Consider the following 13341-nt stretch of genomic DNA (forward strand, 5'->3'; position numbering starts at 1 on the left):
ACACTTCTTTTCCTTTTTCTTTTTATTTGTTCCCTCTTTTTTACTTTTCAGACCTATCTTTTACTGGGAGACTGCACCACCTACACTCTACAATGACATGCACTCCGCTCACGTTTCGGTTACTCAGTTGATCTGTGCTCTTGCACTCAATAAATTGAGGCGGTGAGCACAAACAAAGCAAAGAGAGATCAGCAAATTAAAGATCCAAAATAGCTGCAAAAAGAGGAGGGAAGCATATCTGGGGGTGATCTATCCATGACCAGGATGAAGCTTGGGTGAATAGTAAGAAACGAAGGCCCTGCTCCAACTTCATCTTTGATTATTTGTATTGCGATATAATTTAGAGATCATCATCATCATCATCATCATCATCATCATCATCATCTCCTTTTATATCAATTGTGTGCTTTATCTCTACTTCTTCTTAATTTTTTCTCATTTCTATCTAACTAATAAGTCAAAGTCGTGACTATGTATTAGTTTAACCCATATTTTCGATTGAAACCCATAGATTCACATGTCAATTCAATTAGGTAGGCGAGCTAGCCGTGTAGGTCATGATGGTGGGAGAGGAACCCACTCCAAGAAACTTTGTCAAGGATGGCAAGGTTTTCCCAAGAGAGCTCGTGAGGACGAATTGGTCCATAGATTGTTGAGAGATATTGATGAGGTAGTAGCGTCTTCTTCCATGGCTTGCAATTTACCATGTCATACATGTTAGCATTTGAAAATGGTCAATATCATAAAAAATCTCAAATTAATATACATGTGACAAATTTGTTTCAAACTAATTTTTTGAATACCCAAGACCTCAAATTCGTAAACCTGTGATAAGTTTACTCTCTGTTGTTCCATTAAATTTTACTGTCAAATTGTTAAGTTTGATAATTATGGCAGTTAACAAGCCTACCGGTTTAGGGTTTTACTATTCGTTTGTCATAAGTGTACTAGTTTATAGTTTTCATGGTATTTATCCAATTTAATAAAAATTAATAGAAAGTAAATTTGTCATAAATATACAAGTTTGGGATTTTTTGTAGTAAAAAAATTTGTTTATGATAAATTTGTTATGGGTATACTAATTTGAATTTTTTTAATGATATTAACCCTCTAAAAAGTTAGTAGAAATGCATTTATTGAACAATATCATGTAAAATATAAGTCGGACATAAACCGTGAGAGTATCTTATAATTAATGATTTTGAAAAGTTTTGACACAAAGCAAGATCCAGAAAATTTTAATACTAGACTGGATGTAAGATCATAGTATGAGTAATTGTATTTTGGGGACTAAAACCTAGTCAGGTGTATCTTGATCACACTACGGTCATTTTCTTAGGAAGTAATATTTTTGCTCTCCGAATCATCAGAAATCGGATTTCATGGTTCAGAATTTATTTACGATTTTATTTTTCAACTGTTCTCCTTATCTTGCTATGGCCACAAACTAGTCCTCCTTTTCTTTACATTATATAAGCTATTTTCACTCCATATACGACTACATCCACCTAAATTGCCCTCAATTATTTAATTTCAATTTAAAATGATGCTCCAAATTTATTTATTTATCCTTCCGTCTTTTTTTAACTTGTTCTATTTATGTTGGATCTAGTTGATAAAACTAAAAATATTACATGTTTTTTTTTTGTTTATGGTTGGTTTGCCATGAATATTAAATGAATTATGTTTTTTTCTTTTAAATTTTATTTTAGCTAGAATTAGGTTTGTCGAAGAGAGAAATTTTTATACGATGTCAAGAAAATTTATGAATTGATTTTTTTGGTCAATAAAATTTATGAATTGATCGTCAACTAGAATATACAAAATTTTGGCACAAACCCGCTTTTAAACACGGTATTATGTTTATAAAATTCCTATTTTTGTTATGTACATCTTTTTCACTGGTTGTCTTTTACATAGTTATACGTTTAATAGATTGATTGGATGAAAAAGAAGAAATCGCCATCAAAGGTTTTTAAAGACAAAATCAGAGTTCCGTTCCACAACGTGAAACTTGAAAGACAGTAACAAAATTAAAACAAAGCTTTGCACCAAATAATAATCTCTTTTAAACTGTCGGTGAATTATTATTCATTTTGGATTAACAAAAGTTAATATCATTCATGGAGTATCTACCGGAAAATATCAAAATACCTCAACGTCCATAACTTTTTCATACCGCTGATTTTTGGGTTTTGAATAATCCTATAACGTCTTACATGGAAGAAAACACATTGTTATATAGAAAACAGATAGACTGGAAATAATTTTTAGACAATGAACTCAAAATTAGAATTAGGAGGGACAAGGAATAGATAAGTTAATATAAGAGCAATGATGAGGAAGAGATCAGCTTTTATTTTCTAAATAGCAATAAGTTTAAATACAGAAAACCGTAAAGGAAAATAACTAAGTTAAAGGAAACCGTGCGAATATGAAAACCGATAAGACCAATCTTGTCCATCTAGTAAGAGAGGAGGGGATTTAAGTACAGATGAAAATAGCACCTTCCTCCAATCTTATCTTTCTTTGTCCAGATAGAACTCAATGCTATTGTAATAGCAATCGGTGAAGCTTTTCGCTCACAACCATTTTTTTCCTTGTAATAAAAAAAAAAAAAAACAATATTTTTCCCAAACATTGCATGATAGTCTAGTTTTATTACAGTACGTCGTCCGACCTCTCGCTCACCCCTCTCCCTTCTCTTCCAGGACTTGAGAGATCAGCTTTGCCTCCATTTTCCACTCAAACGCACACTTTGGTTCACAACCATCTGCATTGCGGTTCAATCCTCCTTAAGGAGATGGAAGCGACCATTGGAGAGATGCTTCTCAGCACCATCCTCAAGGTGCTTCTCAACCAGTTAGCCTCTGGCGAGCTGCTTAGCCTCATGCAGCGCGAGGGACTCCCCACCCTGCTGAATAAATGGGAGAAGAAGCTCCAGCGAATAAACTGCGCTCTGGAAGACGCGGAGGAAAAGCAGTTGACTGGTGATGCTGGAGTCAAGTTGTGGCTCGAGGACCTCCGGAACTTGGCCTACGATATCGAGGACTTGCTCCACGACTTCGATGCTCAAGCCAGGAAAAAAGCAGAAGGCGGCGGATTCCAGGAGGGTGAGCCAGACACTTCTGGTCGTACCGAGCTGCTTCAGTCCCAGAGAGTTCGTGCGTGACCAGAAAATGAGGTCCAAAATAGAGGATATCGACCATCGACTGCAGGAGATTATCAAGCAGAAAGATAGCCTAAGCCTGAGAGAGAAGGAGGCCAGCCAGTCCGCATCCGACCGAGCCCAGCAGCGGCCTATCACGACGTATGTCCCAGAGCCTTGTTTTGTAGGTAGGGAGAAGGAAAAGATGGACGTCATTCAATTGTTGATTGAAGAAGAAGAAGGCATCAACAACATAAATGCGATCCCGAAAATAATTCCCATAATAGGGATGGGAGGGGTCGGGAAGACCACTCTAGCCCAGCAAGTCTATCATGACGCCAGCTATTTCGATGTCAAAGCATGGGCTTGCGTGTCCAATGACTTCGACGTGGCCGCCATTACAAGGAGGATTTTGCAGGATATCCCTGGTTTGTCTGGCAAAGGCAACGACCTAGACCGGCCCCAAGAGAAGTTGTGGAAACATCTGTCTGGGAAGAGATTCCTTATCGTTTTGGATGATGTTTGGACAGAGAAGTACGAAGAGTGGACCAATCTCCTGAAGACTTTCCAAGCCGGAGCTGAGGGGAGCGTGATCGTCCTTACAGCTCGTAACCTCCGTGTTGCTTCAATGGCCGGTGCTCCGGCATACCATCTGAAGGAGCTGCCTGAAGATGCTTGCTTGACTTTACTGGCCTATCACGCTCTTGGCGCCAAAAATTTCGACCACCACACCCCTCTTAAATCATTCGGTGAGAAAATAGTGATGAAGTGCAAAGGCTTGCCGTTGGCTGTGAAGATGTTGGGCGGACTACTACGTACCCACGTCGATCCCCACGAGTGGGAAGCTATATCCAAAAGCCGAATTTGGGATCTACCAGAAGCGAGAAACGAGATCCTTCCCTCTTTGAAACTCAGTTATCACCATCTCCCCCCTCATCTGAAGAGATGTTTTGCTTACTGCGCGATTTTCCCAAGGATTACGAAATAGAAAGGGATGAGTTGATCCATTGGTGGATGGCGGAGGGCTTGGTACACAGAAGCGAAGGAGAGAACCTCTGGAAGACAGGTCTTAATTATTTCAAGGAGTTAGTATCGAGATCGTTTTTTCAAGAATCAAGCAGCAACAGTTTGTGGTTCTCGATGCATGATCTTCTGAATGACCTTGCAAAGTCAGTTGCTGGCCCGACGCACTTTAGCTCACGGGGGTTTGAGTCAGAGAGCAATGAGAGTAATGCATCTTCAGCTCGTCACGCATCCTTCATTTCGAGCTACGGAATTGCATCCGAAAGACTTACCGTGTATCACAGAATGAAGCGACTAAGAAGCTTCATCTCATTGCAACCGCGACCCAGGAAGTTCGCGATGTTGCATTTGTCCCAAAGCGTGCTAGGTGACTTGCTGTTGGACTTGAAGTATTTGAGGGTGTTTTCGTTGAGTCATTATTGCATCAACGCGATACCAGACTGTGTAGGTAAATTGAGGCATCTGCACTATCTTAATTTATCTTACACTGAGATTGAAAGGCTTCCTGAATCCATCGGTGGGCTGTTCAACCTAGAGGCTTTGATATTACGGGGTTGCCCATACCTTGCTGGATTGCCTCAAGGTGTTGAGAAGCTGATTAGTTTACGATATCTCGACATTCGAGAAACCCGGAGCCTACAAACCATGCCACGACGTATAGGTAACTTGGTGAATCTTGAGATTTTGTCCAAGTTTATAGTGGGAACAGAGAACGGGCGGAGGTTAAAGGAGTTAAAACACCTTGAGCAACAGGGGGAACTGTTAATCTCTGAGTTGCATAGGGTAAAAGACGCTGGAGATGCTAAGGATGCTAATCTACATATGAAGCGTGGAATTGACCGGTTAATCATGAAATGGAGCGAACCCCTTGTAGATTCGCGGAACGCAGAGCTTGAAATGAAGGTCGTTGACTTTCTTCAGCCTCATAAAGACCTTCAAGATCTCACAATCTCCTACTACAGCGGCATTGAATTCCCTTTCTGGTTGGAAATCCATCGCATCTCAACATGGTCTCTTTGCGCTTGTGTGGCTGTTGTAATGTCGGATCATTACCATCACTCGGGCTGCTATCCTCCTGAAAGAACTGCACATCGAAGGTCTGGATGCTGTGTGCTCAGTGGGCTCAATTTTACGAAACTATAGAGCCTTTTCCATCATTAACAACTTTGGAGTTCAAGGATATGTCATTCTGGCAGGACTGGACTCATTTTAATGGCGCCGAAGAAATAGAAGTGCCGTTCCCTTGTCTTCAGCATCTAATGGTCCGCAATTGTCCCATGTTGAAGGGACGATTGCCCGAAAAAATAGATGCCCTTGTGAGGCTTGATATCGATTCATGTCCGCTTCTGGATGCCTCACCTGCCGTTAGTCTTTCGTCTCTCCGCGAGCTATACTTCAGAGGTTGTAACGAGGTGACTTTTAAGAGCTTAGTTAACATGACTTCTCTCACCACTCTTGCTGTTGAAAATGTCGAGGGGCTCGCTTGCTTTCCTCTTGGGTACACAAGCTTCTCGACCAAGTTAGAGAAGTTAGAGGTAAGAAGATGCAAAAACCTGATACACTTGTGGCAGGACACAGATTATGCTCAGAATCTTGCTTGCCTGAAGAGCCTAGATGTCACAAGTTGCCCTCAGTTCGTATCTTTTATAGCTGGAGAAAGTGATAAAGAGTTGCCTAGCCGCCTTGAAGCTATGAAATTGAGCGATTGTTCAAACCTAGAGAAGCTTCCAAACAAGATGCACAATCTGGCCTCTCTTCATAGCTTGATCGTTCTTAACTGTCCAAAACTCCGGTCCTTTCCAGAGACCGGTTTGCCAGCATCTATGACATCATTGACCGTCGAAAACTGCAAGAATCTCCAGCATTTTCCCATAGGCACTAAGATTGGCAATGAGACGTCTCATCTGAGAGAATTGAGAATCTACGGATGCGATTTGCTGCCCGCATCACCATTCGGCAAGGGCGGACTGCCGGCGACTCTCAAGGGCTTAAGATTCATAACTGCAGGGAGTGAAGTCACTGGCGGAGATAGTTTCAGACTTGGGCCACCAACACCACGTCCAGTTGCTTGAAGATGTAAGAATTTTCTATTGTGAGCAATTGGGAAGCTTGCCTCGGAGCCTGCACAAGCTCTCCCACCTCACTCGCTTGACGATATTTGGGTGCGCCGCTCTGGAGCTGGAGCACTTCCCTCCACTTCCTGCCAGCGTATCCGAGTTCAGCCTATGGAGTTGCCCGAATGTAAAGTCTCTACCTGATAAATTGCATCACCTCACATCCCTCCGGAGCCTATATATTGTCGATTGCGAGAACATCAAATGCTTTCCCAGGGGAGGGTTGCCTCCCAATATAGAGACCTTCGAGGTGAGGGTCTGCGTGAACATGGAGCAGCATGTGGGAGAGTGGGGCTTGCACACACTCGCGTCGCTCCAATCTTTATGGATCGACGGGAGTGTTGGCGGACTTGGAGATATGGTGTGCTTTCCTCCAGAGGGTGACGGCAATGATCATGATCTCCTCCTTCCTCTCTCACCTATCTTAATCTCTCCGACATGAGGAACCTAGAGTCTATCAAGTGGCCTCCCTTGCTCTCTCCAGCGCTTATACACTCGTGGATGCCAGAAGCTGAGGTGCTTGCCCATGGCCGGCCTGCCTTCCTCGCTCGAGCATTTGTCCATCAGCGACTGCAAACTTCTCGAAGAGCGATGCTTAAAGCACGCCGGCAACTATTGGCACCTCATCAAAGAAATCCCGACTATCTACATAAACAATGATCTGATCTCATGAAGAATTCCGCCCACGTCTTTATCTTTCAGTGTGATTTCGACTACTGGCGTTGGTAAAAATATGCATTAACTTTTCCCATGTAAGTGCTTCCATTTGATCCTGTTAGATTTTGGTGTTGGTATTTGACATAGACCGTGATGTGAAGGTATTGTGTATGTGTGTACGAAATTTATCAGCAAAGGGACAAATCGGAAGGTATTTATTGTATTATAATGGTTGGTGCACATGAGCAGGCTGGCTAGGTACATGGGATTTATAGTTGAGCTGATTGATCTGTATACAATATGCGAGCTCTACGAGCCTATTTTCCATCGACACAATCAGCAAATTATCTGTGCTTGTGTCACAGATACTTGCTTCAACTGTGTCTTTATCATCTGCATGCTTTAACCATGGACAAATTAAGAGCCCAGCAGAGTTGAAATGGTCAGTTCTCCAGTGCCACAGCTACGAATCATTAACTTGAGCTTGTTAGATTTCTAGCAAATTTTGAGCCAGAGATATCTGCTTCAATTGTGTCTATTACATACATGCTTGGGCCATGGACAAAATATTAGCCACTGCAGAACAGTTCTTCTAGGAGCTTCTAGATAATTGTAGTTCAGAGAATTCTAGGAAACTCTACAAGATGGATCGACAATTTAACAGCTTCGCATAATTTCGACAAACCAACCAAGTTTTGCTGAATGTGGGATGACATTTGGTTGTGCGCATTAGAATTCGGATTATTCATGCTTGTTTTTGTTGAAATTGTGTGAACATCATGACAATGCGGAGATAATCTAGCTGCAAATCCGTCGGTTGGACCTGAGAAAATCAAAGGAGGCAGCCAAACTTGATGCTGTCGTTTGTGTTGTCGTCTTAGTCAGATTATCAAAATGATTAGCTTCTGCTGCTAGTTAGCAGGGTCATAGCTTTTACTCGGCGAGACAGGCTGCTTCTGCCATAAACAGATGCAGAGTGATGGCCTCAGAGTCCGATGTCCAGGTATCCAAAGGCCTTCAAAATGCCGCCGCCGCAGACTTTCTTGTCAAATGTTCAAGGCAGCCACTGCTCTTTGTGAAGACTCCTTCAAAGGTAGCGCTAGTTCTGAATTTCTGACTAGAATTTGTACTGAGGCGCTTGAAGTTTTGACACTTAAATTTCATTAATTTGGGTACTGAGACTTGTAAAATCCAAGCATTTGAATCATTTAATGACTTACGTCATGTTCTAATTGGATGAAAAATCTCATGTCGTTTTTCTTTTTTCTTTTTCTTTTTTCCAATCCTCCGCAATTGTTAATGTTGGGATGGAGTTTTCTCGAACACAAATTGGTATAGTTTCTTGGCGCCACATCGGAGAAAATAAGTAGAAAAATTGAAAATTAGAAATAGAAGCAATGAAAAGAACAAAAAAAAAAAAGTCAGAGGGAATAGCGGAGGGGATAGGAGCAGGGGGTGGCACTGCCGCCTCCCATCTCATGCGCGAAAGGGTGGCCAACAGTATTGCCCAGGATCCCAGGCCAGGTGGTACTTGGGCTAATGGGCACAAGTGGGCTTTGTCTTAAGCCCTCTTTTTCAACAACACAAATGAAGGCCTAGTTTTACCCAAACCAGATCAGACCCAAAACTCCTCCAAGGGACCTCAGCCCGGACTAAATTTCGTCCAGCCCAAACTTTATAAAACCGCGGCCAGCCCGAGTCTAATTCTCATTAAGCCCACAACTCATTTGGCCCATTTAAACCCAAAATCCAGCCCAAAATGACTTTAAATCAAAGCAGACCCATTTCTTATTAAACCACTTAAGCCCAGCTCTCAGCCTGTTCATCCTCCCCATACGACCGAAACCAACCAGAGATGAGCCATGACGGACAGCCCGGACCCGGCTCATCTCCGGCCGCTCCCAACTACCGGACCACCGCCATGGCCGGCGACCATTCCCCACTACGAGGCCGACTCTGTCGGCTGCTTCCAGGTCGGCACCGCCTGACCAGCTCCGGTCCCCGGAGATAGAGACCGCAACAAAACGCAATGACTAGTAGTATAAACTTTAAACCAATGTTAAAACTCAACATGCCAAAGCACAAATTACGGACAAATTCACTACCTCCTTCGCCGGACCTCTACCGGCAGCCGCCTCTCATCATTGACCACCACCATAAGCCACCACCGTGAGGACAAAAGAAGCCGAGAAGTCCATATAAAGATAATATGGAGATGGTTTCATTAACCAAAGATTTCTAACGGAAGTCACGCTCATTGTCGATGAAAGGCAACATGCTCAGAAGAGCTCAAAGTAATGGACCACACGCTAACTTGGTTTGCACATTTTATCAAACGTGTTGTGGGCATTGAACGAGAGCAGGACATTAACTCACTTTAGGGACTTGAAGTCATGGCGCGACCAACAAAGGATGAGCAAACAAGACACAAAATCAACAGGTGCCGACACGATCACAACCAGCATATGTACGATCACAAAACAACAGGTCTCCGTCCCGAGTTTGGCCGAAACAGGGCAGGACAAAAGACTTAAAGCTTACTTGGTTCGAGAAGAGTGGCTGCCTGGAGCTCGCTTAGCAAATAGGGGAGAACGAGCTCCACGGGACATCGACGGGGACGCGAACGTTCGAAGGAGGAAGGCCAGGCGAGTGCACACCTCCTCCGTTTCTCCGATCGGAAGAATCAGGCCGAACGCAGGTGGGTCCGCCGACCCTCTCTGCCCCCGTCTGTGAACGGTCATAATAAAGAAAAAATGCATTCACAAAAGGGTTCTATAGAAGGGTTCGCGCGTGAGGTCGTCGGCCATGGAATCTCCATGCTCAGCTACCTCGTTTTCGGTTTTCTCTTCATCATGCGCGCGCGTCCTCCTCCTCGGAGAGAGCGTGAGAAAAGAGGCGGGTGTAGGCCGGGCTTTGAGTTGATAAGCCAATCAAGTATGGGTTAAGTTCAGGGGCATGAAGCTGATTTTTACGCAAATTGACCAATCGTGCGGCCTATCTAATATGGTTCGGTTCGCGTGCTGCAATCTAAAGGCTTGGAGTTGAATTCCTTTTGACCCTTTAACATGGCTTGGATGAATTAGACTATGTAAACGGGCTAGATTTATCCAAAATTGATGGGTCAATGGTCACTAGGGGTGATCGGGTCTAGAGTGGGTAGGGTCTAAATTTGGATCATGTACACAACCCTGTTACGGTTCCCCTTTTTTGGACCCTGTACCTGACCTTGTTTATATTGGACCATGTATCCAACACACTCTGTTTTTCCGATCTGGTTCCAGGGTTAACTCTATTTCCATTGAAACCTCTTTTACAATCTCCCAATATTCTATACAATTTCGAATTTTATATTAATACGCGAGAAAATAACGTAATCCTCCTAATTTGTATCGAAATGTTAAACACTTGTAATATATATAAATACATGAACTTTTTGACTAAACAAAAACTTAAGGATCCACGAGGCTAATTATAATAAATAAAATCATAAGGTAAAGAATTAGCAACAAACATGAGTCTAATATTAATCTTATTTCCACAACTACTATATGAAGCTACTCATTTATGCAAACATAACTCATTCTACAAAAGAGAAATTAGGCGATCCAATCCACATGGTACACAAGAATTTTGCAGCGATGAAAACCATCCGTTTATCGGACAGTGTGAGAGGGAGTCGATGAGGGAGGGAAGCAAGTGAGGAAGAGGAACGATGAAAGAGGAGTGCTATGCGTGTTTGAGAAAACCAAGAGGAAAAACGCCGTGTGATTGCAAGAGAAATAATAAAAATAAGGGGGGGAAATAGAGTTTTGGACATGTACTTACAAAACTAGTTCCAAAACCGATCTGGGAGCCCTTTAGGGATAACCTTTTAGCAAATAACTACTTTGACCTTTAGTTCAAAGCCTAGAGACACTTAAAGATGCTAGGATGGTAACATTTCTAACTATTCAAGCTGCATTTCTCAAAGGATCCTACCAGCCTAAAGAAGAAGAGGAGTTTAGAAAGCCATTGAGAGTTTTACACAAAACACTCACTTTACTTCAAATGACTCATCTTTTTCTCTAGCTTGATAGGATCTTCTGAGAAATGTAGCTCAGATATTTAGAAATGTTACCATCTTGGCATCTCTAAGTATCTCTAGGCTTTGAACAAAAGGTCAGAGTAGTTTTCTGCTAAAAGGCTGTCCATGAAGGACTTGAATAAGAGGTTCACCCATTGTGGGAAGACATACCTGCAGGAAACTGATTATGTCTTCCCTAGTTCTAAGTTTAGGTCCATTCATGGTATTAGAGCCATTGTTTTGATTTTAATAAGATCCATTCCATGCGCTCAGTAGGTGAATCCAGTACTAAGAAGATCTCTTCACATCATGATTGATCCAAAAATACTAGAAGCACCGGTTTCTCTCCCCACATCTCCATCTTCTTCAACCCCTTTAGATTTTTGTGTGTCAAATGTGTCTAAGATCGACTATCTCTATGAAGTCTCTCTTAGCAATGAAATCAAAATCTCTAAAACCCAACTTCCCCTTATGAACCCTTATTCCGCTTTTGCTAAACCTACCTTATCATTTTCTCCCATTCGCTCCATCCAACAACTCATCCGCCAAACTCCAAAGGAAGTAAAAGAGTATGTCCAGTCCTCCAAGTTCGATCAACATCACATTCTTGCCACTGAAAATGAGTAGTTTGTTACTCTTCAAATCCCTCCAGAGTTTTCCAGGAAATAAACCCAACAGGGATATTCTCATGTCCATTATGGAGCTGTTCGCCTTGCCCCTACTTTTCATGGTTGCAAGGGCTTGCTGGTTGTGACAAGAATCGCATTATCGGATACTCGATTCTTAGAATACAAGCATGTTTGCATTGGTACTATTCAAACTACTATAAATGTCGGAACAATCTTTGTAACCTTATATCCAAACTTCAATATTGCTCTTTTAGACCCCCGGTTACTTTCCTTTCTAAAAGTCTAGGTGCAGCTCACTGGTGCTCCCCAAATTGCCGACTCTATTACAACAACCCTACATTATCAAATGGTGTATTGAGTGCCGAACCATGCTCTTGATTTGAATTTCCACAATGGAAATGAAGATGCTTTATTCATCTCTATGCAGAATGATCAAGCATCATGCATTCATATTCCCAGACAAATCCCAAAGGAAAAGTTGGCCAAGCTCCTTCTAGAAACCTGGATTATCAACTATGAGAAGTTGCATCTGAACAACAAGTCTTTCCAATCTTCAAACTCCAAATTTGTCAAAAAGAGAGACAGCATTGTGTCAATCAAATTTGGCAAGGAAAAGGAAGAAAGTCCTTTTATTTTCCAACCCTCTTCATGATTGAACCATGTGTTCCTCAGTTGATTTCAAGCTAGATCCCAAAAAGCTTGTTCAATATTTTCAGAGTAATGGAAACCCTGTCCAATACTACAAGGACCGATATGGTCACTGCTTTTGGGATAACTCTTTGGGGATGGAAGTCAAAAAGATTTGCTTTAGGTTTGGATTGGCCCCAATACTATATAAAAGCTTAAGCATTTTCCGATAATGTTTATCAAGATGTTTTTTCTGGAAAGAACAACATTTACTTTCAAAAAATTCTCTTCTTTTGAGCTCATGAAGGTCAGAAGGTTTTCCAATGAAAAAATAGTAGATGAAGGTTATGGCATGGCTAAAATCTAGTGAAAGTAGAAATTGAACTTGATCTTGTTCTATCACCAATTGCCACGAATGTTTGAGGCTACCTGTGAACCTTGTGATGAAACCAAAAATGACATCATATTTATCCTGATTGGTAAGAGCTTGGGTGTTTAACTAAGTATGGAACTCCCTTAAATCTTTTGCCATTTGGAATATGGAATATCGTCAACAGTGAAAAACTGTTTGGAGGAGGCGGTCATATTCTGAGAAAGATTGTTTGCTTGAACCACATATGGTTCAGAAGGGTTGGATTCCATATCTTGATTTGGAGAATCGGCCATGAATATCGAAATGTGCATAAATAGCTGATCCCTCCCTATGAAGGTCCCTTCCGAGTGCTACAATAGATCAAGAAGGTTGCATACAAGCTGGACTTATTGACCAAACTTAATGTACACTCCGTGTTTCATGTAAGTATGCTTGAACCCTTCCATGTAGATGAGGAGGACCCAGATCGAGGCATATCCTAATGGGCACCCCTTGAGGCTTAAACCTCGTATGATTGAGAGGTCAAATGCATCATGGTCGACCGAGTCGTTCTGAAGAGGTATTGTGCCCCAAGGAGAGAATACTTAGTTCGATGGAATGGTCTTTCAGAGAGTGAAGATAGTTGGGAACCCTCCGAGACTTTGTAGCAATTTAGGAAGCACATCAAAACATTCCATGCTAGGGACGTGATGAGGGCGTCGCTCAAA

General features: G+C 42.1%; 2 protein-coding genes across 2 annotated transcripts; both read left to right on the forward strand.

Annotated features, from left to right (window-relative positions):
- The first annotated feature begins 3179 nt into the window (after nucleotides 1-3179).
- On the forward strand, nucleotides 3180-4136 carry LOC120290681 (putative disease resistance protein RGA3). The gene has a single exon (XM_039307038.1). It carries the CDS (start codon nucleotides 3180-3182, stop codon nucleotides 4134-4136), a length of 957 nt encoding a protein of 318 aa, XP_039162972.1.
- A 26-nt stretch (nucleotides 4137-4162) lies between these two features.
- Nucleotides 4163-6727, forward strand: LOC120290682 (putative disease resistance protein At3g14460). Its single transcript, XM_039307039.1, has 3 exons — nucleotides 4163-5281; nucleotides 5368-5706; nucleotides 6179-6727. Exons 1-3 carry the CDS (start codon nucleotides 4163-4165, stop codon nucleotides 6725-6727), a joined length of 2007 nt encoding a protein of 668 aa, XP_039162973.1.
- The last annotated feature ends 6614 nt before the right edge of the window (nucleotides 6728-13341 follow it).

This window comes from Eucalyptus grandis, chromosome 2 (genome assembly GCF_016545825.1).
Source record: "Eucalyptus grandis isolate ANBG69807.140 chromosome 2, ASM1654582v1, whole genome shotgun sequence".
Classification (NCBI taxonomy): Eukaryota; Viridiplantae; Streptophyta; class Magnoliopsida; order Myrtales; family Myrtaceae; genus Eucalyptus; species Eucalyptus grandis.

Coding starts and splice junctions, on each gene's coding strand:
- LOC120290682 (XM_039307039.1), top strand. CDS start 4,163: ATGGCGGAGGGCTTGGTACACAGAAGCGAAGGAGAGAACCTCTGGAAG. Junction 5,282..5,367: donor ATCGAAGGTCTGGATGCTGT/GTGCTCAGTGGG, acceptor TCATTCTGGCAG/GACTGGACTCATTTTAATGG. Junction 5,707..6,178: donor CCAAGTTAGAGAAGTTAGAG/GTAAGAAGATGC, acceptor TCATAACTGCAG/GGAGTGAAGTCACTGGCGGA.
- LOC120290681 (XM_039307038.1), top strand. CDS start 3,180: ATGAGGTCCAAAATAGAGGATATCGACCATCGACTGCAGGAGATTATC.